General features: G+C 38.4%; 1 protein-coding gene across 1 annotated transcript in view; it reads right to left on the reverse strand.

The window, feature by feature from the left end:
- The window catches only part of PTPN3 (protein tyrosine phosphatase non-receptor type 3), a 124,166-nt gene that overhangs the window by 82,468 nt on the left and 15,962 nt on the right, over window positions 1–25,736 (reverse strand). Inside the window, 4 exon segments of the mRNA XM_050708712.1 lie at window positions 87–165; window positions 1,260–1,302; window positions 1,432–1,539; window positions 11,458–11,612. Of these exon segments, the coding sequence (XP_050564669.1) occupies window positions 87–165; window positions 1,260–1,302; window positions 1,432–1,539; window positions 11,458–11,595 (368 nt within the window). The 5' untranslated portion in view covers window positions 11,596–11,612.

Consider the following 25,736-nt stretch of genomic DNA (forward strand, 5'->3'; position numbering starts at 1 on the left):
ATACTGTAGTTTGCCAGACCGTGGAGGTGGAAGGGAAGGCTTTACACATACTTAGTTTATAGAAGCAAACATCAAACAGAAGTTACCTGGTTTGTTCTTGCTGAAGTGTGTTAGGATCAGGTATAAAAAACCTTACACGAAAACGAAGGGTGCAGGGAAAACCTCCTAAAATATTTCAGAAGACCAAGTCAATTTTCTCTTTTAAAAAAAAAAAAAAAGATATACCCAAGGTTCTTACGTCTAGATTTATAGAAAAGTTATATGAATAACCACATAAAAATCTCCTGTGTTTTATTTGTGGTTTACTTTGAGAGAAGTCTTTCCTGATTCCCCACACCAACTATGAAAAGAAAATATTCTTAAGTATTATGATACTTTCATTTAAAGTACTTAGTACATGCTACTTTACATAAAAAGCACTATTTAGCTATCTTTGCTGCTTTGCTCTAATAGCTATTAGAAAAGGAAAAAGCAGCAAATGTATATGAAGAGTCTCAACCAGGATAATTCTACCTTAATAACAGAAATATAAAATGCAGAAGTTCGCCCTGTTAACTTCATGTGTTTTTATTTGAATTTCTACACAATCTCCAGAATACAGTAGAAAGAAGAGAGCTTAAAAACAGCTCAAGTTTTCCAGCACAAACTGGGACACTGTCCTACTACTCCATGTTCTCTGGGCTGCTGTCTGGGCATTATCATGCTGGCTGGCCTGTCCTTAAGCTCTCCTTCCTCTTGGTAAGCATTCTGTGCTACCTAAAACTTTATAAATGAAAAATACTAGAGCAATGCATGCATTTGGAAGCACTTATTTTTTTTTGTTGGTGGTGTGTTTTTTTCTTTTTCTTTGCATAAAATTAACTGTTTATTTATTTATTATTTTTATTTTTTATTCTACTTGAGACAATAAATTAGCTACACATCCCTCAACAAAATCCCTCTTTCTTATCTTCCATGTAGGGATGAATTTACTGGCACTAAACTGGCTACTTCCTTCTTTCATAGCCATGACGTCCAACAGTGCTCAGAAGTGAGGTGTAGACACTGACACAGCACAGTTAGTGATCTGTCATGACTTAACTCAGAGAGCAGTAAGACATGCAGAAAGTTCTGCCGAAAAGACTGGCAGAGATAAGACTTGCTCTAAAAGAAAATCTACCATCTGGATGCACTAATTAGCAGCAACTGTATTTATTCTATTCATAAGAACATAAAGCTGAACTACACAGCTACAGTCGAGATATAAAAATAGATCTTACCTTTCAACTGTTTCCTAATAGGTTTGTTTGGTTCAAGCCACCGCTGTGAAATGAAAAACTATTAGATGGATTAAAAAATATTTACAAACAATTGGTGTTTATTTTTATATATGTGTGTATGTATATATATGCACATATATATACACACACATTTATTATTTACTATACTTACAGGTGAATCTACTGACGTTTCATTTTGCTGTAAACCAAAATATTCTTTCTCTGTCACACCCAGCTGGTTATAGGTCATATCCAACAAAATCTGACCAGTGTCTTGTTTCTGAAAACAAGAAAAGTTTAGAAGTGAAACTCTGCAACACTTACACACCGTAATATACAATTAATTTAAATAAGTTTTATTAAAAAATATAAACAAACTTTGCAACACTTACACACTGTAATATACAATTTAAATAATTTCTATAAGTTTTATTAAAAAATAAACTGTGACACTTATATACTGTAATATACAATTAATTTAAATACATTTTATTAAAAAATAAACAACTTGTGAATAAAAATTCATTGGTTCAATGTTCCTCGGCAATATAAAAACTTTAATTGATAAAAGTCTATTTTTTTAAGAGACTTTCTTTCCAGAATACATTAGGTACCAGAAATCTCATAGTATGAATTGGCATGAACTCAGGTCCTTGAGGTGGGTTCTGCGACCGCCTTTTACGCAGACCACCTCTGCTCAATCAGCCCTTAGGAGCAATACCCTTTCTCTGGAGCTGTACCCTGCAAGCCTGGCTTACAGCCACACGGGGCTGCTGTGGGCCCTGATGTCACCACGAAAGCAGCTTTTTCTGTTTCCACATCAGCTTTCAGAAGGGAAAGTTTGTATATACCAGAATGGGGGGAAAAAAACGTAGGAGAAAGCTGTATTCCAGCCATGAGATCCTGGACTTCATTAGCCTGAATTCCCACTCGCCCTGCTACCGTTATGCCACCCCAGACACCCATCCCGTCGGGTATTCCCAGAAGAACTGGTGTAACCAGAGAATGCCACAGGACACCCAGATGCACAAGCCCAGGATATTTTCCCTGAAATTAAATTAGCGTACCTCCACACCACTGCAGCGTGGAATAGAGATTAACCAGCTTACGTCAAAGCACACCGCTAATCGATGCTGTTAACACGAATAAACAAATAAACCAAACGAACAAAACACAAAACCCCTGAACAAGACTTCAATTTTAAAGATGCTAACATGTAACACAGCTTGCCATGCTGCAATGCATTTTCAGTGTAGTTCTTTATATACTAAGTTGGTGGACAGAACAAAATCCAGGAGTTTGTTCTATGATCTATAAAAGATTATAGATGTAAATTTTTTGAATCTTCTTTTAGAATTTTCTGAGTCTTACTCTTAAAATCAGAAATAAGCTGCACACATGCACAAAAATGACACCAGGGGAAAATTCCTCAGGCTGCGACACAAGCACTTTGTTTAAGAAACCAAAGGACTTGATGCTTATGCATTCGTACAAACTTACACACCACGTCTTTGTGGATGGCCCCAGTCTTATTCACTGTGTAAGAGCGCTCACTTAAGCCAAGAACACAATATTTTATTCATTTCTCTTTGTTTAGACCTTGTTTACTATACAACACTCAAGCCCTGCTCAGTCAGAAGACAGATTTATCTGCTTTTTGTTGGTTTGGGCCTTTTTTTTTCTTCTCCTTTTTTCTCCCCTTTTTACACAGGGCACTAAAGCACTGTAATAGAGTGCTTTAAATACTAACATATTCCATAGTCTCCCCTTATCTCGTAAAAACATTATTCCTATTCAGAAGATTGGAAAGGACCACCAAAAATTCAATCACAAGACACGCTTCAGTACCTTATTTTGGAGTACTGACTATTACCTTACACTTACTACTAGAGCAGAGCTCACTAGCTCCATTGGGATCTGAATGCTCACTATTTCTACACCAGACTCCAGAAAAAAAGGTAAGGTATCAGGAAAACAACTACTGGGCTCCTATGAAAAGCTGTGCATAATTTTCTGGAGCAAAGTCCCGTAAGAAGAAACCAATGTAGGCAACACTTAGCTGTTGTATGTATGAAACCACCTTCTTCCCTCCATCAGTCTCCCATCTTGCTTAACTTCTGCAGCAAACACTGCAAGTCTTGCAATAACTGCAAGTCAAACCAAGTCAGTTACAAACCAAGTCAGACAGTGTGCTGCCATCAAATGCAGCTCTGTCCTCTCTCCCTTTTCCCATGCTACACATTCCCAACTCCCCACTTTCTAACGTCCCTTGGGACATTCAAATCACAGCAGCAATCAAAACATTTTTTTTTTTTCCTGGAATAGCATACATAGACTTAAACCCAGAGTAAAAATTGTGGCATCTCATTCCATATTCATTTCATCCATATTCATTTACCTGGGATTTTTTTTTTTCCTTTTTTTTCCCCTTTTGCTTACAAGTGGAACATTAAAAACTATCGAGTGGCACCACATGACACCTGCACAACTCTGAAGCATGACTTCACATCTCCGGAGCACACTTCTGACACTGAGCAAACTGAGAAATTGATGGTTATTCTGTGACCAAAAGCAGTCATTACTCAGGATGACACACACACTTGAATCAAAAGAGTTCGGGAATCTTGGGTTTTGTTACAAGCAGGGCAGGAGAAGACTACCGTGGGCAGACTCTACTGCTAATTTGCTCTGTAAACTCAAACACTTCTGATTCCCTTTCCTCACAACACCATGACCTCCTAGTTCCTTTGTCATTTTCAACACTTCTGGTTCGTCAACGTGATTCAAATGCCTTCCTCTTCTCTATCCCCACCTGCACCACAGTGGTATACCTCTTTTCCTGTGCCACACATGAAATGCTAAGCACTCTTACTGCTTCCCTTTAAACGCAAGTAAGCTCCCTGTTTCTCTACTCTGAATCCTAAACCCACCTGCTCAGCATTAACAGCAGCCAGTAGTAGTTTCCTCTACCTACCTAGCATTCCCTCCTCCTCCTCCTCCTCTCCATTTTCTTTCACAAGCAATCGTCAACACCGCTTTTCTGTAGCTCCAATCCTAGCTCTCTGGTATCAAAAGCATAAATTTTCTTCCACAGTGCCTAGATGAAGCACCCACTCCTGAAATCTAAGCCAAGTACAAGAAGTCACTTTCAATTGTTAAAACCTTTTCCAGTTGTCAAAATTCCTGCATCTGAAGGTTTTTACTTTTCCTGAACAAAACCTGTATTTACACAGCTTTAGCTTTGTTTTAAGAAACAGATGAATTATTTTTCAGCCTACATACCTAAAATGAAGTTACCCACACAGCTCATGCTGCATTATCTTCAGTCTATTTTGCACATATACAATTTTCAGAACTAGGTGTAAAGTGAGGCAGGCTAAGTATGTCACATCACTGATTCTGAATTTTGACATCCATTCCAATAGACAGTCCAAAGCCACATAGTACTCAAACACTACAAAGTCTCAAGTGCTTTAAAACATAAAATAATCTTACTCCTCTCCTCCATGGGCAGAGGACAAAACAACATGAACACCACTCAGCTGAACTGGGTGTTAGAACCAAGTTCTTAACCCTACGAATCATTACAGCAAGTAGTTAAGACATAAAGCTCTTCCCTTCCTACAAGGAGGTAAAAACTTATGCACGTTTCACACTTGAGTACTGTTACAACAACACGAGATACTGAGATGGTTTCTTCTTTCTGCTCTGAAAGAAGTTTCCATTTGCTTAATCTTTCTGACATTCACCAATCCTTATTCTGGTGTTAAAAGTTTTGCATTAACCACCTCATAACTACACATTTTTCAGTCCATTTAAATCTGTTTTGAAACATATTTCACCTCATGCTGGACAGGTCAAAATTAATATTTAAAGATTATACCTGTTACAGTCCGTCTGTGCCACAACACGAATTCCCTAAATACAGCTGGAAATTATTAGCCAACTTCAAATCTTGTAGCTTACTAAAAATTCAAGAGAAAGAACCCCTTCATTATTTTTTTAACTTTAAGTACTGCCTAGCAGCTTGTATGATCAAAGATTCGCTGTCCTAAGAACTGCATAAACATCATGTAAATGAAGACTTAGCTCTTTGGAGTGGAAGGGTAAATACGCAAATCATCCTTTTCAGTTTGTTGCCTTCCACAGAGTAACCTGTACAAAGCAACACCTTCAGAGGACAGTGCAACACACCTCCCTGTCTCCTCTGCATGAGCTTTGCCCCACTTTCTGGCAATGACGATCTCACAATTAAGCACCTCCTACGCTTTTGCAAATTCAATCTCACTACAGACACAATGCCCACTGTTCCTCACGTGTTGTTTGAGGTCATCCTTTCTTGATTTAAGCCTTTAACACTCATCCACTACTAACAGCCTTTGGTCCCTATATGCCTAAGAGCTTGAACAAAGTGCTACACTTTTTTCCAATGTCCACACTGATTTTACACACTGCTAGTTTATTTGCTTTTCTGCTAACAATGCCCTTTCCTCTTGCTGGAAATTGTTTACTCACCTGATGCCTTTATTCAGAGCATGCAAGATTTTGTTTAGCTAAAATAAACAGAACAGCCTGTTCTTTTCTCAGGTCCCGACTTCTGCAGAGCATCCTAGTTGTCCCTTCCATGCCTGCCCAAGCCGAAACTTGCCTTTTCTGTCTGCTCGTGGATCTGCACATGACTTTCCATGGAGGCTGGCCCCAATGCCAAGACTAACACTGCTAATACTTCCTCAACGTTGGCTCAAAGCTCCTGCCTGATGTGCAGGAACACTCACCTTTTTCACAGCCACAACAGAAGTATTTCTGTCTACAAACTACCAGTGTTCTCCTCCTCTATTGTTTACAACTGAAAACTAAGCTTGAACAAACAAAAAAATAAAGCAGCCCACATTAAATACTTCTCAGGAAAGCTATTACTTTATACCACTGATTTTTCTGACTGCATTACTCATTTTTCACGGTAACCTGTCTGCTACATCAGACTCCTATTTTCTTTCTGTTTGTTTGTTGGGTTGGGTTGGTTTTTAAATAAGGCCTCAAACCTTACTTTTTTGGTTTACTGAAAAAAATTAATAGCAACATGTTAAAGAAATTACCAGTTGGTAACTCCACTGATAATGTCCTTATACAGCTTAACATTTCTCTTCTCAGCAGGAACTACTGGCACCTCCTTGAGCCAACTCCTTGCCCATCCCATAACACTGCTAGATTTCCTACACTACAGCTCAGTATTTTCCTTTATAAAGGTCACACAAAATAAGTTATCTAAGCCCACAGAGCATTGACTCACTGCATTTTCTTTGTCTCAAAAATGATTTTGTTTGTTGAACACATATGAGGTTTGCTGTGCCAGATCTAACTTCGGAAATATCTCCCCTGCACAAATTCTTTCCTTCAGCATTTATTACGAAGTCAGGCACCCTGAAGGGATCAGACTAACAAGCCTGCAGTAGGTCAGATCACTTTCTTACTGTCCTCAAAGTCATCAAGTTTCATATTGTCTTATTGTTTTCCAGGCATAGAGTACCCTGATCTGCTTCAACATAAAACTAAATATTTGTTGCTAGCCTGAAATTTCATACAGTAAGTCTTTCCATATGCAGAGATGCAGATTACCACCAACCTCTCCTGTGTTATCAAACAATGTCCACCAGTAGGAAAACTTAGTGATGAAGATGCTACATGTCTGTATTGTTGCAGTTTAGTATGAGAAGTTTAAAATTTTAATTCACACCCACAACCAAAAAGAATCTTTAAGTGAACCTCTGCTCATTATTTTAAACATATCAGTAGTAATTGTTGGTGATAATTTTAACAGTCATGTTCCTTCTCAAAATATTAAAAAGAGGAACTTGACTGGGATGGTACAGAAAAAACACCAATCCTTACTGTTTGAATTTCAAGTCATACAACTTCTAGTTATTATGACCAAATTGTTATATTTCTAGAAGGAAACCCTACTTCTAGAAAGAAGCCAAGTAGCTTAATAGCAAAAATCACAGGCACTAAAAACAGAAGCATCAACTGTGTTTCAGAAAGATAATACAATACGGAGATTATTTGACACTATGTTTTAACCTTTCCCAAAAGTTAGTTTGCTGGAAATTGAGACGCATAGCTCCCAAGTAGTCATTCCTGGTAAATGAGTCAAAGTAGAGCAATAATGGAAAATTCCTGTATGTTTACACCAAAAGTTGCAAACAGATCTGCATTATTGCTCAATATATATCTATTTATCACACCCAAACATGGTATGTGAGCACATTCTGTATGTATTAGAATGACAAATAACGTTTTCCTCATGTGAAGACAGTCATAAGTTCAGAGACAAATGAATTAACCTTATCACAAAATTCAAACACGACATTTATTTGAAGGCTTCAAGAAAATCTGAATATATTCAAATACAACATTCTGTATGAAGCACAGTCAAGCCTTGGTCTCAAATATTTCCAAATTTTAGCTTACATGCACCTTCTATTCTTTGGGTGGACTTTGGACATGTTCCATCTAAATACTGAAACACATGATGGAGGAAAGACAAGACAGGCCATTTCAGCCTGGCAGAATTAACATACAACTTCTATTTGGAATGCAAGCAAAGAAGCAAAATGTGTCTGTCTAAGTTGTGTGAACTTTCTTGATAAAGATGACCTAAGAACAGTACATACCACAAGTTATATTAACTTTTTGTGATACCATCAATATAAATTTCTCATTCACGAAGTATAAGCTCCTTTAAATGAAAACACTGAACAACAAAGGCTATCATTCCACTACTGTGCCAAAGCCAAAATATAAAAGAAAAAAAATGGTTCTCTTGAAATTAAATCTTCCTTTTCACCTGGCCAAGCTACCAACATTCTTTAGTACAAGAGCTTAATTAGAACAAACTCAAAGAAATCAAATTAAGCAATTATCTCAAGGTTTCTCAGTAATCAAAGTCCCTCAGGTTATTTCCACAAGCAAAAACCATCCTCCTCCTTCCATTGCCCCATTTTAGGATGCCTGGATTTTGTTCACATTGTTACAGGTACAACCATTTAGAAAAGTCCCACGTAGCAGAATGATAGAGACACCTATAGCTACGATTTGGAAAGTTTTCTAAGCCCGTGCAGTTTACAGAATCACAGAATCGTCTAGGTTGGAAGAGACCTCTAAGATCATCTAGTCCAACCTCTTACCAACAAAGTTTGAGGAAATTCAACTGTGGGGGCTCGATAAACATCCAGTTGCTACAGAATGAAGAGAAAAAGTCAGCTCTCTATTCTCCCTGTTCTCCAGAAGGTTAAATATTTGGTGGTACCATGAGTATCAAGACATTAGCTTCCCTACTAGTTCAAAATTTCAAAATACATAAATTCTTATTTTCAACGTGTGAATAGGTTGACTGTTTAGACTATTAAATTTAATACAAAGGTGATAGATTCAAATTCACTTCAAATTCATTAGTCTTAGGCATTTGTTCAGTGCCAGCAACACATTAGAAATTACAACCTCAAAATACCTATTTGCTTAAACTCAAAGCAAGTTTCTCTTGAGTTACTTCTTACCCTTGATGTGTTTTTTTTTGATGTTTATTCCTCTCTATAATACTTCTATGCCTTTGAAAGAAATCCTCTTGCAGTAAGAATTCTGTGTTCAGGTAACTGCTACGTGACAAAACAACGTTCAATATTTTTCAGTTTGTCATCATTAGAATTGGAGGAGTCTTTAATTCCACTTAGACTATTGCATGAAAGAAAGCCAAGATTTCTTAGGCTTCAGACTTGGATAGTCTGCTTTTCCCCATTCACTTTCCACTACTTGTGGTGGAACCATATTTACATCTACAAATGCGAGGCATACTTATGTGTATGGGAATATTAGCCTAATATTAGTTCAAAGCGTAACATACATCCAAACTCAGAGCTTTCAAAAATCACTATGAGGTGCCCCTAGCCCACCAACTAGCCCTGAAGATTTCCCAGCCTTTGTTTTTCACTGATACGCTGAAGTGCTTTGCTCACAGACATAAAACCAAATGGTGTTGGCTGTGAAAATAACATGCATGCAAACTTCATGAAGCTGAATCTGTCTGTTAATATAAGCAGAACTCAAATATGAGTTTTCAGCAGCTGGCTTCCAGTCCTTTTCAGAGCTGGACTTTGTGACACAATCAGAGAGCAGCAAAGCCTGCCCTGAGGCAGGCCTCAAGGTCAGGTAATCAGGAAGGGCAGGCCTGACAGACGAGCACAGCCTCCCTCGGAGCTGGTAGAGGAGCTCAGTACTGTGAGGACATTAATCTTTGTGAAACCTCGTCCTTGCACTAACACACAACACAGCGAGGTAGCCTCGCTCTTCGCTTCTTTGCGAGGAAGGGTCCTGTGCTGCCCTCAGGGCAGCTCAGCATTACAGAGGCAGGGAAGGAGGCCCTTCTGACTCCTGGATCAAGGAGACAACCAGCAGGGACACCCTGCGGCTACACTCGAGGCAGGGAGATGAATTAGCTGGGTCCACAGGTTCATAACAGTTTTGATCTTTTGTACAGAATTCACTGCTTAGAGGATGAAATGAGAAGCACAAAGTTCAGGTGCATGGTGCTAGATTTCATCAGGCCAAGAGCTAAATCTAAAGCTCTGTAAACAGTTGCTTACAGAGAAGAGTACACTACTTATCAAAAAGTTTTAATTCCTCATTTTTCAAAGGTCCTCGTATATGGGTCTGGGGGACGAGAAATTTATGCTAGATCTAGTCACAACTGACAGACAAGGCAATCTTATAGGGCATGCTGGAAATGAACAATGAAAATTTTCTATTAGTGTGCTGCTCCTTCTCTTGTATTCCTACCTCCCCCAAGCATCCTACTCCCCACTGTTAGCTACCTCCTATTACATTTATATATATATACACACACACATATATACACACATATATAAATGTGCATGTACACCTACACATACATTTTACATATAAATCTACGTGTATATATATATAACATATATACCAATATATACGCTTATCTATATAAAATATATACTAAAATATTGGACTAATTCTGCGTGTTTTGGAATGCAAACAATTAAAATGAAAATAATTTGTTTGGCTAGCATATTAATTTTCATTCGATAAATATCCAGACAAAATTCAGAAATAAAATCAGTCTGCAAAGTGAATTATAACAACACTTTGGAAAATAAGTTCTCAAATGAGTCTTTGAGACTCCTGTAGGAATGCATGCCATACTTTAAAGAAATCCAGCAATAGAGTGTCCTCGTAAGAACTCCCTTACTTCTCAAACTGGGTAAACTGGACAAAGGAAGCATCATACAAAAGTTCACACTAGACTTTAATTCATTCAGTTTTCCTGTATGGTCAAATAATTCTACCAAAAACTGACTGAAGAGTTAAGGTATTTCTTTTGTTTTCATCTAAAAATGAAATAACACCTTTAATCAGTAATAAGGGTTATAAAACTAAATATTTACTGAATAATGTCCTATCTGTATAACTGCATTCTATTAGCTGTTTTCACAGTACAGATATTCCTGAAAAATTCTGTAGCACAAACTTGTCTCAGAGGTTGGACTCGATGATCTTTGTTAAGTCCCTTTCAACTGAACTACTCTACATTAAGTTCTATAAGCCTGTCCAAAATTTCCAACATCCTCCATCCCCTTTCCCGCTCTGCTCCCCTAAAAGGTAAACCGATTAAAAAAAACACACTGAAGCGCCACAGACTGACCTGTCCTACTAAACCATGCTGTCTTCGCTACTTGCATCATCTCTGTTATTTCAGAAAACATGTACTGACCTCACTACATTAATTTACACGGCCTCCTTTTAGCATTACCAGTCCTTTGATGACTGGAAAGAAGTAGTACATCCAAATTAGGGATTCCCCTTTAGATACAAATTACTTATTCATAGCTGATCACGATCATTTTATCTGCTTCTCAGTGATTCCTACACCATGTAGAAGACCATTTTCCAGATACAATCTGCTTGATGTGATTTTATGACTCTTCAGTCAGTTGACTTTAGAGAAAATTAAAACATCACTTCATAAATCTATTTCATAATCAGTAACTGCAATTTTGAAGTGACAAAGATATGCCTTCAACATCTTATGGAAATCCCATACCTCAGGGTCCCACAGTTCATCAGCTTTCAAACAAATACTTATGGATTTAAAAAATATATAGTTTTCCAAACTTACATTGACTTTGAAGCTTTGTATTGAGCCATCCAAAAAGTGAACGTTACAGGTTATCTCTGATCGGGTTTTCTCTTTTGGTAGTTCTGATGCTCGTATGTTATTTATCCTCCCACCTAAGGCTCGTAAACGGGAGTTCATAACTATTGCTGAATAACCTATAAAACAAAAAATACATTTAATAACAGTTCTTATAATTCACTAATATTTCACCAATATTTTTCTAAGAAACCCACAACAACATGAAGGCCTCATTACACCCCAAATACTTATATTAACAGAGGCTTCTTATACAAAAAAAATAAAAATAAATACAAAATTAGCAGTCTGTAAACCATAACACACATAACTATAGAGGGGCTTCCATGCTTCTAATCTAACAAGCTTAACCGAATCACAGGTAACCACTGCAAAATATAATTAGGGTAGGCATGGACTGTTGCCTTAATTCGAATTAATAAAAAAAAAAAACACACCTACTATAAAACAGATAAGGCAATGTTAAGAAAATTTTCTACCATCTGTACCTAGTAAATTCATCGCCCCTGTAAAATTTCCTACATATTTCTATATTTACCACACAAGTTTTACTACAAGAAAATAATTCTTTCTATTCTAACTCTTGATTTAATGCAGATCACATTCTGTCAAATAGCATTTTGTTACAGGAACACACACACAGACCATATGTATGGCAACCAGAATTAACGATAAAAACATGTCAATATTTTACAGCCTACCATGCATAAATTCATGAAGCCAGAAATCTACAACCAAGAACAACCCACAAAAATTGTATTTTTTTTTCTTGGAAAAATCTTCCTGAACACTAGAAAACCATACTTTTCATAGGAAAAAAGGAAAAAAGGAAAAAAGGAAAAAAGGAAAAAAGGAAAAAAGGAAAAAAGGAAAAAAGGAAAAAAGGAAAAAAGGAAAAAAGGAAAAAAGGAAAAAAGGAAAAAAGGAAAAAAGGAAAAAAGGAAAAAAAGGAAAAAAGGAAAAAAGGAAAAAAGGAAAAAAAGGAAAAAAGGAAAAAAAGGAAAAAAGGAAAAAAGGAAAAAAGGAAAAAAGGAAAAAAAGGAAAAAAGGAAAAAAGGAAAAAAAGGAAAAAAGGAAAAAAGGAAAAAAGGAAAAAAGGAAAAAAGGAAAAAAGGAAAAAAGGAAAAAAGGAAAAAAGGAAAAAAGGAAAAAAGGAAAAAAGGAAAAAAGGAAAAAAAGGAAAAAAGGAAAAAAGGAAAAAAGGAAAAAAGGAAAAAAGGAAAAAAAGGAAAAAAGGAAAAAAGGAAAAAAGGAAAAAAGGAAAAAAGGAAAAAAGGAAAAAAGGAAAAAAGGAAAAAAAGGAAAAAAGGAAAAAAGGAAAAAAGGAAAAAAGGAAAAAAGGAAAAAAGGAAAAAAAGGAAAAAAGGAAAAAAGGAAAAAAGGAAAAAAGGAAAAAAGGAAAAAAAACATTCACCAAAATAAACAGTGAATTAAATACAGTCAAGCCTGTAAACATTTCAAGCCTCTCTCCACTAGATCAGTTTACCAATTAACATCACAACATATAAAGCCAGTTGGCAAGTGAAGCTGAGGATAGTTTTCCAGGTTAATTACCATACCAATTACCGAATCATACCTCACTTATTAGAGGCTAGCTACAAAAAGACTTGCATAATGTGTTTCCTAGACAGCTGGCCAAGCTAGACAGGACCAATGTCAGGACTATTTTGGAATCTCCCCGTGTTTGTCTGTCTGCCTGTAAAACATTGACTGACTTTTCTTTAAAACCGCTAAAAAAAATAAACTTGTCAGAATAAAATTACTTAAAATTCTGAAACACCATATCTACTCACACGTCCCTGTTAAAAGTAAATGTGAAAGACATGAAATTTTAGAGGCATGAAATTTTACCAAAGGCATCAAAACAATGCAACGATACATCTTCGTACAACAATGTGTAATCTGTACTTAGAAGTAGCTCAAACAAATCCTTCTCAGAAAAAAAAAAAAAACACTGAAAATTCACAAGTCAGACATTCAACGAGTACTCATATTTTTGGGGGTCAGCCAATTCATAGTTTGCTATTGTTTATTTCCTAAAATCTAAACTGTATGTAAATTGCCAAGACTGATTTATTTAGCCAGCACACTGCATCTTTTCCTGGCAGTTCGACAATATTTTCCTCTCACTCTTTCCCAGACATGATTTCTTTTGGTTTGTTTCTTTTTCTTTAAGGAGGGAAAAAAGGAGGTGATCTTTAGGTGAATTCTGAACAATGTTTCCGTATAAAACACTATACACTCCTATTGCTTTGAAATTGTTCTTGATATATCAGTGTACTATGATTCAATGCATTGTATTTTTTTTAACCCAGAAAATGGCCATTCTTATTCGAGAATGGTTGTTGCTGAAGAAAACAGTTACCTAATTATCAGAGGCATACAAAAAGGTGAGGATATATTAAGACTGCATATAAAATCTTCATTTTAATATTCTTTAAGTTTCTAGCAACTACATTTTCAGCTACTTATTCATTATTGTGTTCCTCTTTTACCAAAAAGCCAGGTGGCTGCACAAATTATACTGTACTCTCTCCTCCCCTTTCCACACTCATAGGTCAAAAACGTTTCACTTGCATAAAGAGACACAGAATCATAGAATCATCCAGGTTGGAAAAGATCACCTGGTCCAACTATCACCCTACCACCAATGTCACCCACTAAACCATGTCCCTAAGCACCACGTCCAACCTTTCCTTAACACCCCCAGGGACGGTGACGCCACCACCTCCCTGGGCAACCCGTTCCAGTGCCTGACTGCTCTTTCTAAGAAATGTCTCCTAATTTCCAACCTGAAACTACACCTACCTGCTAGCCCACTGATGGGTAAGAGGAGAAAATGTTGGCTTCTTGCGGGCCAGCCCCTGGATGAAGAGCAGCTTTCTGTGAGCGGACGGCAGCCCCACTGGATTTTTTTTTTTTTTTGCTACCCACAGAAGAAAAAAACCTAATCTACCTGAATAAAGAAATAAATAATTTTATTTAGCTGCCTGTGCACAGCAACACATAAAATTATAGGGCACTTCCTATCAAGGTGCCTCTGCAGAAAGCCTAGCAAGTCACCTGGATAGCCTAGCCCATACATCAGGTAGATTTGTTAGGCTAGGCTTCCTTTTCAGACTGTGGCCTCCTATGCCTTTTCTAAATTAACCCCCATACATCTTCTCTCCATGTGTTTTAACCTTTACACAAAATTAACTTCCCCCACTTACACTGCTACACTGCTCCCTAAATCCAAGCCCACCTTTCTGTCGATTACTGTCTCCTACACACAAGAGATGACAGGAATTCCGCCTTAAAGCTGTCTGCAACAAGAATAAAATGCTGTTTTGAAGGTTTTCACAAATTTTTAATTAAATGGAATTTTTAGCGTGACCAAAGAGAACGTACAATACACATTCTTACAACTTCCATGACTCTCCTCTAACGAGTCAGACCTGCTCTTTTCTGTGCCACAAACCTGTTAATCTGTCTCCAAGCATCCATGGAAGGTAGCCAGGAGCTAACAGTAACACTTCCTCACATACTGCTAGTTGTTGTCAAATCAGAGAGGTGCTCGCTTTAAGACTGAACTTACAGTTGTTTTTGATGCTAGTTCTTAACAGTCTCACACCTTTATGATTGAGAGCTTCACGAAAGATTTGTTTCCTATCTTTAGGTTATATGCTGGATACCCCAAGTGAAAAAGCAACTTGGAAATTCAGCACGAGCAATTTAGAGTTTCTAGTGCGACCCGCTTTGAATCAAGCTCGCAAACGAAAACCTGGGATTTTTCTTTACTTATTTTTAATACTTTCATGCAAAGTGAAGTCAGTAACGCAGGCGGAGCCCCCATCCTGCATCTCCAGCCGGGGCTGTCCTTGGCAGAAGCAGCTGAGCACAGAGGCCACGCCAAGAGCGGGATAAGTGGCAGGGTGTTCAGACACCACAGCCATCAGTCTAGCTGGGGCTCAGACAGCCTAAGCAAGCCCCAGAGAAGTGCCAGCAGCTGGGCACTCAGGGCACAGAAAGCTGGCCTTTACTTGCCAGCTACGTGTCCTTCAACGTCATTCAGCACAGGAGCTAAAAATTCCCCAGGGAGCTGTTTGACAGGGACCGCGCTGCAGGCACCAGCTTAAGTCATCGTGCGTGCCGGAGCTTACTGTGCCACTGTAAGTCATTAATGACACAACTTCGTCTGAGCCCGTGCTGAAGAAAAACAGGAGAGAGATGAGCATGAGTTACCAGCACCTGCTCTGCTACTCTGCTTTCATCCAGGATCTGTTTGAAAAGTTGTATTTAAAAAGAATAAAAAAATAGACCTAGATTCTGAAAGGCCTGGCTTATCAACCCCAGTGTAATATAAAGCGGTACCTGGAAACATAAAGCTGCAATTGCAGCTGCTTTGGGACAGGCAAAGGGTCCTCAGGATCACAGGCCCAGAGAGCGAGTGACCCCACACCTTATTTTCACATTAAGGTATTAAACTAACATGTGAAATTCTATCCCCTAATCAAATCGGGCAAACAGGAACAACAAACATAGCTACAGAAAGAGGTTAATGTGCTCCAAGAGCATTAAACACATTTCCGAACAAGTCTAGTTATGCATGCCTTCCCCAGGAATTAAGCAGCAGTCGAGCAGAACAAAAAAATACGTGTTTTCCTTTTCTGCTGTATCAAAGACTGGCTCTTTAACAGACCTTTTCCATGCCAGCTTTTCGTATCATTACAAGTCACTTAGAAACTGTTGGTAAAGAAACTTACAACCCAATTTTCAGTGCAACCACCATTAATGTGTTTGTTACCAAGGAAATAAATCAAGAATAGCTTTTCTGCTCATATACTGCAGGACATTCTACATAGACTCACACCACGCATAGCTATGAATGGTTCAAAAGTAACAAATACTCACTTCCACCACTGCATTAGGTAAATGGCAGTATTTCTACTCCTGCAAGTGTGCACTCTTTTTTTTCTAGAAGGAGACTGCTGTACCCTAAGTATTCTTTATATACATCACTGAAAATTTACGGTTCCGTGATGGTCTCCTGAAAATGTCAGTATTACAGGTGCGAATGTCATTTAGGAAGGGCTTGCACTGCTCACCCACTTGCATTATCCCAGCTGACAGCAAAGGCAAAAACAGTAGTACTACACACATATTTTAACAGTTAAGTCTTGTATGCCCTTTCAGTAAGGGTAACACTTTGTGGCTACCTATTACTTTATTTAAAAGATGTGAAATCAAGTGAATGGGATTACAAAGATGTATCCCCTTCAAGGTGTCTCTGCATCGATTTGTAGCTCTAGGACAACCAGCACAAATGCTTTTCAGCATGCATCAGCCTTCCTTATTTGCCGATTAAAATGAGTTCCCAATAAATTCTCAGAAAAACACAACCCTGGAAACCTGAAGTATTTGTCATCTACATTCTGACTCCTCCTCCCTTGTAGTTCAGCATTATTTACACACCTTGGAGCCGTATCTGCCATCAGTGCATCTTAATGAGGGTTATCCAGCCAGCTTTTCTGAATAGAAGACTGAAGTTTAACTCAACACCTATGAAAACAAGCTTCTGTTTTCACCTTCTGCAGAGAAAACTCTCCCTCTTTTCTACACTGCCAATATGAAACCCGATGTCTCACCATCAACATAAAATTCAACTCTAATGTTTCACAGGAAAATCCCATGAGGTGTTTAACTGCAACACAGTATTTGCAAATTTCCTTATAAATCAAGGGGCATTGCTAAAGTCACAACCAAAGTAAAAGATAAACTTCACTTTGAGCAATGTGTGCAGGTTAGCACTCACTCCTTATCTGTAGTTATTTCCCACAAACTGTGCCTGACATATTGATCATACAATACAGAGAAAGTCATCTTGGAAATCTGAAGTATCAGGTGGTAAAACTTTGCATCTCTTTAAAAAAAAATCAAACTATAAATACAGAACAAACATAAAATACAAAAGCTTTAGATGAAGAAGCATTACAGCTTACGGTGTAAAAATACCTCCAAATTGAGATACGAAGCACAGGCCACCTGTTGCTGCAGCATCTTTTCACTTAGAACAAGAATAAAGGTTAATACCTACATCTCCAAAGCAGTAGCTGCAAGTTTTCCAATCATCATTCCCCAGACATGCAGCAACATCACTATAATAGAAGCCTTTCACCTCCAAATTGAATTTAAAATTAACATAAAAGATTAAAAGATTCAGCTTTCTTCTATTTACTCGTAGTGGGTAACATCTGTGATGCATTCCAACACAGCAAAACTATCTACCTGTCACAAATAGCAAACGGTTATAGCAGAGCATCCTAAGAAAGCTTCCAAAAATGGCAGGATCAAGGTTTCAGTCATTCTGTTAAGTTTTACCAAAAAACAGATTTTACAGGCAGAGATTATTTACAGAACATGCATCCACTAAGAAAAAAAAAAGGAAAACGCAAATAAGCAATGTTTAAGTTATACCTTCAACTCAACGTATCGGAGTTCGTTCACAAATAAGCCTTCAGGGAAGGCTGTATATATGATTGTATCTTTATTTGCTTATTTAGAATACACTTAAAAGCACTTAGTTTCAATACAGACAGTTATAAGGGAAAAAAAAGCCTTGATTTTAAAACAAAAAACAAACCACAACTAATTTTGAATATTCTTTCCTATGCCAACTCCTCAAAACTGGAACTTAACTTCATTTTATAGGCCCATAAGTAGACAAACTGGATTGCTCCTACGTCTAGAAATCAGGTACCTACCAGCAGTCATTGCCTCTAAGAAGAGGATTTATACATACAGATGAATAAATTTTAAAAATCCCTGCACCACTTCAAGAGGTTCAGTGCTTAATTAGTGCATAAAATGCATAAAATTGAGATTTATAAAGTGCTTTGCAAATCTTCCCCACGCATCATTTAAGCTTTCCACTATAACATATCTCAGGTAAACTCGTATTGCAGAGTCTTTTGGAGAGTCCAGTTAACTTGAAGTCCAGAATCAGCACAACTGTACACGAATATCAAAGATGAACCAGAGGAGGTGGGTGGGAGAGGAAATAGTCATGAGTTTCAGCTCCGGCGTTGTGCTCTATCTTGACTGACATGTCCCCACTGACAAGACCCCACTAAGCCAAAAACCATCCTGAAGGTAATACAAGCACTGTGAGAAGCTGCAAATACCTGGCGCAGATAAGGCACACAGCACACTAAGCCAGGCTGTCTGAACTCACGACCCTGGACTGGGTCTGGAAGGACAGCAGAGAGGGACTTGAAGATACTCAGGGCTCCCAAAATACTGTGTAGCTGTAACAAAAAGGGCTCTGCTCTTTTCAGACTGATTATATATTAATATTGGATAAGTTACAGAAAGCACAGCTGCACTTACCATGACAGAAGAACAACACTTAATAAGTGAATTACCCTTAAAAAAGGAATATTCATGTCAAGTATAGACCAAGATCAGTTTTAGAGACAAAGACTCTACTTAAACTTTTCTGAGAACCTTTTTCCTCTTCTCCTCTTCCCAGAAGATTTGCATTACTTGTCATCTACAGACTCTTGCCTGCAAAGCCTTAAAACACATGGATAGCTTCAGGCATACCAACAGTCCTTGCTGTCAAGAGGACACAAACTAGCTAGAAATAAAGCAGGACAGGTTGCTATTATAGATTAATAGACCTTATTTGGGCAAAAAAGATACAACTCCAAAACATGAGCTTTAATATTATTTGCCACAATGTAGTGTCTGGAAATAATGCAAGCTACAGCAAAGGACGGAGCAAGTGCCTAGAAGAGGGAAAAGGTATTTGTAGGAAGAGATAGATGACTTGTATCGATACGAAGGCTGTAGAGCTCAACACATCCACTTAGTCAAAGAGGAAACTGTGAGGTGGTTGAAAACCTGTTGGAGAGTCTTTACATGGGGGAGCAGGGGGAAGAATTATCACAGCCTCTGCAACGTGTTCAACAGCAAGACTACTTATCTGAAAGCTTCATCTTGAAATCAGATAACCTGAAGGTAACTAAATTCTAGAAGAGCTTACTGGTGGAAAACCAATACTGACCATCGATTTCGATACTCAGGTTCTTAAGCGTCATTTAATTCAACTTTTGAGGCAAACACTTTTTACAAAGGATCAAACCAGGTTGTATGAGTAACCCTTCAAACTTCAGGTCTGTGAATCTGGTCATACCAACCTCACCAACGCCACTTTACGTCCGTAGAAATAAACCACGCAGCTAAGTCATTGCAGGACCCAGTGTGTCATCTTACACAGCGCGGAACATTACAGTCAGACCTGAGATACCGGATTAGCAATAGTCCGCCGATACCATCTACTATATGCAGAATGAGTCAGAGAACAAAAACAAACAGGAGGAAAAAGCAATTGAAGTAATTGCAGAGACCTTCTCCCTACACTACCTCAAGTACTATAAAATACGGGTGAGAACGGCAAACATTTGTAACGCTCTCAAATTTCCAGTAGTTTTTATTGCTCATGTACAAGATCTATACAGTATCCGCCTTGTTTCTTTATAAAAACTCACCTTTAAAATAACCCCTTAAAACAGCATGTTCGCTGCAGTAATGGCTGTTGCTCCATTTCCTACACCACGGGAACTGGAGAATTCAGGAACTCTATGGCTTCCTCTATGGTCTGCTTCAGCTTGAAACACAACCACAGCTCAAAAGAAAAGTGGTTCACAGACAAAGGCAAGATCTATCACGCATTTATTTCCTAAATAATGCATTTTTTGGCTACAAACCATACTGAACGAAGTCAATTAGAAACTGCAGATCGAAAGTCAAAGTTTACTTTCCTTAGCTCAGTGTTATCTTACGTTAACAACACTGAAGACTAGAAGAAAAAAGCTGAGTCTAAAAAGAAGTTGAGCATTGCAGTGCCCAACTATCAGCACTTCTCATAAATAGTTCAGATTGAACTAAATTATACGAAGGCAAATTTTTGTTAAAACTGTAATATCAAATACAAACCTGTACCCACACCTACACTATTCAGGTAACCAAATAATGCCATTAGCTTATAATAAATAATGCATGTCCTCAAATCTTCAAAACCAAAGTAGTAAGCATTCGTCATTGAACTTTACAAAGAAAAGCTACTAAAATATTCTGAAAACTCAGGTATAAGGTTAATTAAAACAACAAAAGAAGATTTAAAAAGTCCTCATATTATGTTAGTGGGCAATAAACTATATTTCATGAAAGTACAGTATGACAAATGAAAATCACCATGTCAATTTTATTGCCAGCTACAGTCGTAGGAAACAATTAACTTCACACGTTTACTATGTAAGACATGCTGTTTTGTGACAGAGGACAAGAGTTCAAAGTTATTATCCATCAGTTACAAAACTGCTGATCTACATTCAAACATTGTGTTTCCTTTGATAGTAGTTCTGCAACACAATGGTTAATAACTAATAGATAACATATATATACATACGTTATATACGTATAGGTTGTGTCATATATATACATGACCTACAAGCCATATATATATATGCCATATATATATGTATATATATATGGCTTGTAGGTCATGTATATATATGACACAACCTATACGTATATAGTAAGAGGTATGACCTACAAGCCATATATATATACATATATATATGGCATATATATATATATATATGGCTTGTAGGTCATACCTCTTACTAATTTGATTCCTACAGGTATGTTAAATAAAAAAAAAATAATACAGCTTTCCAAAATCCGAATTTCCTCTCATCTCAACTGCATGTCCAAAATATTTTTTCTATACATTAATCAGTCCATTAAAGGACTTCTTTCTACAATTGTTCCCTCTGAAAAACATATTATATTTTCATGTCAAAACTACAGATAACGCATAATGAAGTCACCAAGCATTTCATTATTCTCATCAAAACTGATGTTATTGTACTTTTCATCATCTTTGTTTACAGAAGAAAGACATTTAATCCAATTTAAGCTTTTTTTATATATATATGTTAAAAAGGCAGAAAAAAAGCAAGGCTACAGACAAAAAAATAGAACAGTACATTCCGTATTTAAGTGTCCAAGTTTTATATCTGATGTTGTCACTACAGACATTTTGTGAACAGGTCACTTCTCTTCAAATTGAACATGGATCATGACTGTCCTCTAATTGCCAAAGCATACTTTTCAACCAAAAAAAAAAAAAAAGCATGTTGTAGTTAACTGGCTTGTGGAGAAAGTTAAGAGCTTGTTGCTACAGCACCATTAACTGCCACAGCACGACAAAGAACTGAACACAGCTGAAATCTGCTAATGAATTCTGACAGCAGCAGTGACATGACATCCCCTGTAAAGCTGGGGGGGAAGAGGAGAACAAAAGCCTTCATCACAACAGGGAGGGTTACTGATGCCACACAAAGCTAACCCTGAAGCGAACAGCAGTGGGCTGTGAAGTTCCGTGATACATTGCTGCAGCACCTGAGAGATGGCCTGAGTTTACAGATGACTGAGGTTTCTTTCTCAAGTGGGCACGGTTCAGGATCAAACACACTGCTTCATAATTCTGTATGAGCTCTCCTGTCACTTGACGAGCGGGATGAAAGGCAAACAGAAAATAAGGAGCAGGAGGAGCAGACTCGGAACATCAATGCGTAGCAGGACCCAACGCCTGCTCTGGTGAAGGTCCCACCTTAGAATAATTTCGTGTTTTCAGTGACGGTCTCTCTTATCTACACGTATAGTTATAAAGCTGCAAAAAGCTTAAAAGTGCTGAGATATCCAGCTGCCTGAGGCTCATTTGAAGTATTGAGACATAAAATAAAGAAAGCCATTAGCAGCGATGCCTTCACAAGCTTCATGAAAAAAGACCAAATATCACCGTATTTTTAATATCCTATGCACACCCAACATCAAAAGGCCCCACAATTTGTAAAAAAAAAAACTGCACAGATGCCCTTCATTACTTAAAGATTTCTAATACTGTCTAGCCAAACAGTTAGCTAAGACACTTTCTGTTGTTTTCACAAACATCAGAAGTAGGCAAGCTGCAGCCACCAAGACAGACGACAAAAGTTTTCTGCTGCAGTTGGTATTAAGCTGATGAACTCGGAACAGGTTAAGTAATTTTTAATTACATGCTAGATTTTGAGCAGTACTCTTGATCCCCAGACAAACCTAAATTCAAGTTCTGCAGCGTTATCCAGGATTTTCCACTGACGGTCACTACTCAAGCTGCTTCTGAACACAATATGGGACCATGTTCCTTACAAACTTGTGAAAAAAAGGCAGCAACAAAACCCAGTCCTTATTTTTTGCAAGAAAGCATTCCTGTTAGAGAAATGCCCAGACTTCAGAAAAAATCCTGTCTTGTAAACTGTGTTAATGAACACACAACTCTCCCTAGAATTACTATGAATTATCTTCCTTCATCCAGACTTTTTCTTTAGACCTTAAAGTTTCAAACCTCATGGAACTGCTTTTTATAAATTCATGCTTCAAGTGTTTTATAATCCATGTTCTGCCACAAGCTTTTAAAATACATTCCCTCAAGCATGACAGAAGACTTCCTATGCTATAAAGCTTACAGCCACAAACGGTCCCCAAATGGATCTAGAGCAAAGCACAGAATACTACTGAAAGAAAAAAAAAAAAAAGGATAGGAGAATAACCTAACCACAGCAATTCTTCTTTTAAAAAAGAAGGAAGGACACAAGTGCAAACGAAATTAAAAGGTTATGTTATGGAGGGAACTTAAAACTGCCAACCTGACTTAGATCTGTAAGTACGAGAAAAACTTTCTTTAAGAGACTAAACCTGTACTCAATTTATCCTGCAGGGCTGTTCAAAGCAACACGAGTTCAGAAGATTCTGAAGTCTCACAAAGGTATTTTATTTGAAAGAATTACACAAATTCTACGTCACAAACTAGAGGAAAGAGCTTGATAATGCGTTGCAGAAGTCTTGTAACTTTGAGACAGAAGCTAAATAGCATGAGGAAATTAAAACAGCTCCTTATACTCTGAACATAAGTTTTATATATTCGGATCTGCAAAACTGAAGGTGTTCACGTTTGAAGTTTACTTGAAGGGATGGGGGAGAACAACTTCTCCAGAAAGTTTACAACCGCGACGTTTTGTACGTCTTCAGGAAGAAAAAACAAATTGAGAATTAGAAAAGGCAGCGTTCGAACATCTGCACTTTGTAAACAATCGTCATGGAAGAACGGTTTTCTGCTACTGCTCCTGCTTCGTCTTCTCATCTTCTTCCCTGTTTATGATCAGCTGACAAATCTGTATTTCACACTTACCAAAGCACACTTTAGGGTTCTGGGGGGAGGACCGCATGGGGGTGTGTTTGTTGCAAAGACTTCAAAGCACCCAGGATCGCATCAGTTCATTATCGCCTAACAGGATCGAAGTGTTTGCCAGGACCTGCAGTGGCACTGATTGCACACAGCTGGTGCATGTCCCCTTCCTGCAAAAAGGAGGACAGGCAAACAAAACAAGGAGCAACACTGCCACCCAAAATAGCCAGCAATCTGTCCGACCCCTGCACATGTTAGCCTGTCCACATTTTAAAAAGAAAGCAATTCCTACACACGGTGAAGAAGAGATTAGAGTAAACAAATGACTGGACATGTTCTTGCTTGCAAACAATCTGTGCTTTCCGTTTTTCCATCAGCATTTAAACAGTGTATGCTTTAGACCAAGGAAATCTAAACATTTATATCTTTACATCCCTGTTAGGTAATTTTTTCATCACCCTACAAGACTAACACGCACCAAGTGACCACAGCATGCTGTGCCATGAGGAAACCACTCCGAAAAATATTACGCTAAAATAGATACGCCTGTGTCTTCCCTCTACCGTGTATGGAAGAGCGGTGGTCTTTCAGCCAAGTTCTTCCTTTGAAGAAATGAGTTTACGTAGCCCTAAACAGTCAAATGGCAGTCCCTTGGTCAGCACCTGGTGCAGCTTAGCCACAGGGGCTGGCTGGGCCACTGAGCAGCTCGGCCCAGGTAGCACCTGGGAGGACAGGACAGGGAACAGATCCTGGGGTCTTGCACGGAGAGCACTTGTCTATAAAGCTATTGTGTGTGCAACCTTCTGCCGTGAGGCTACCAGACCGACAGGCTTACTTCTCTGAGCTGTGCAAGCTCTGCACGCGTGGTGCTGCTGGCTGGAGTCCGGGTGAGGCAGAGCACGGCTGCGGAGCGCTGACTCGGTGAGGACCTGCTTGCTCCCGGTGGAGTACTCCATTGTTTCGGGCTTCTTTGTATTTGGCTGTCACACTGACATACAGTGCATTCACAAGCAATTCAAGCCCACTTCGGGTTTTTGTTGTCCTGGTTCATTTTCAGCGCAGCTACCCAACCACGGAGCATTTGTAACGAAGCTTCTTGTTGCTATCTGAAGTACTGCAAGTCTCCTGAACCTTGTCTGTATGAGCTTGTTAAGGCTGCCATGCACAGCAAGGCTCGTTTAATTTACAGAATTAAATCACCTCCTTATTTTAGGACACATCCATATTACCCACTACATATCAACTGCTGCTATTTTTCCAGAGTTTAAAAAACAAACAAAGTAGCCTCCAACTTTAGCTGCCAAATCAGTTAACACGTGAGATGATGCCAGGCATTTCCAAACATACACACACGAACACCAAATTTTGCCAAGTAGATCTTACATTCCCCAGTCCTTCCTATTTCGGCTTTTATATCCCTGGCTGGCAGGTAGAATATTTATCTACTTCCCTCAAAGCAACCTTAGCATGCTGTGGCAACTGATTACAGAGGAATGCAGACACTGGGCCAACTTTGCTGCTTTATGCTGAAACAGGAGCAAAAAGGGAGAGCTTGCTTACACGGGGCTGGGATCCAATCTCTCTCCAGCGGTTGCCCCACCGTTAGGTACTTCTGCATGGCAGTGATGGTAAGTAATGCCTTGCAATAGGCAAATTCCTCAAAATGTGGTATGGACGGGCTGGGAGAGACGAAGAGGGAGTTGACTGCAGCACCTTATCAGGTCAGGGCTACAGTCACAGTACGGCTAGGCTGAGAAATAACACGCAAGTCCAGAATTACCAAGGCTCTCTCATTAGTGTTTCTTTGTAACCCTGCAACACACCAGAAGCACATTTTAAAGGAAAGGCATGAAAACAAGAACTACTTGAAAACACAATACTCCTTCTGGTTCTAGTCAAGCAACCAAAAGCAATCGCTATGGCAAATCGATGCCAAAGCCCATTTCCCTGAAAAGAACTGCTTGGCATG

This window comes from Cygnus atratus, chromosome 2 (assembly GCF_013377495.2).
Source record: "Cygnus atratus isolate AKBS03 ecotype Queensland, Australia chromosome 2, CAtr_DNAZoo_HiC_assembly, whole genome shotgun sequence".
Taxonomy (NCBI): Eukaryota; Metazoa; Chordata; class Aves; order Anseriformes; family Anatidae; genus Cygnus; species Cygnus atratus.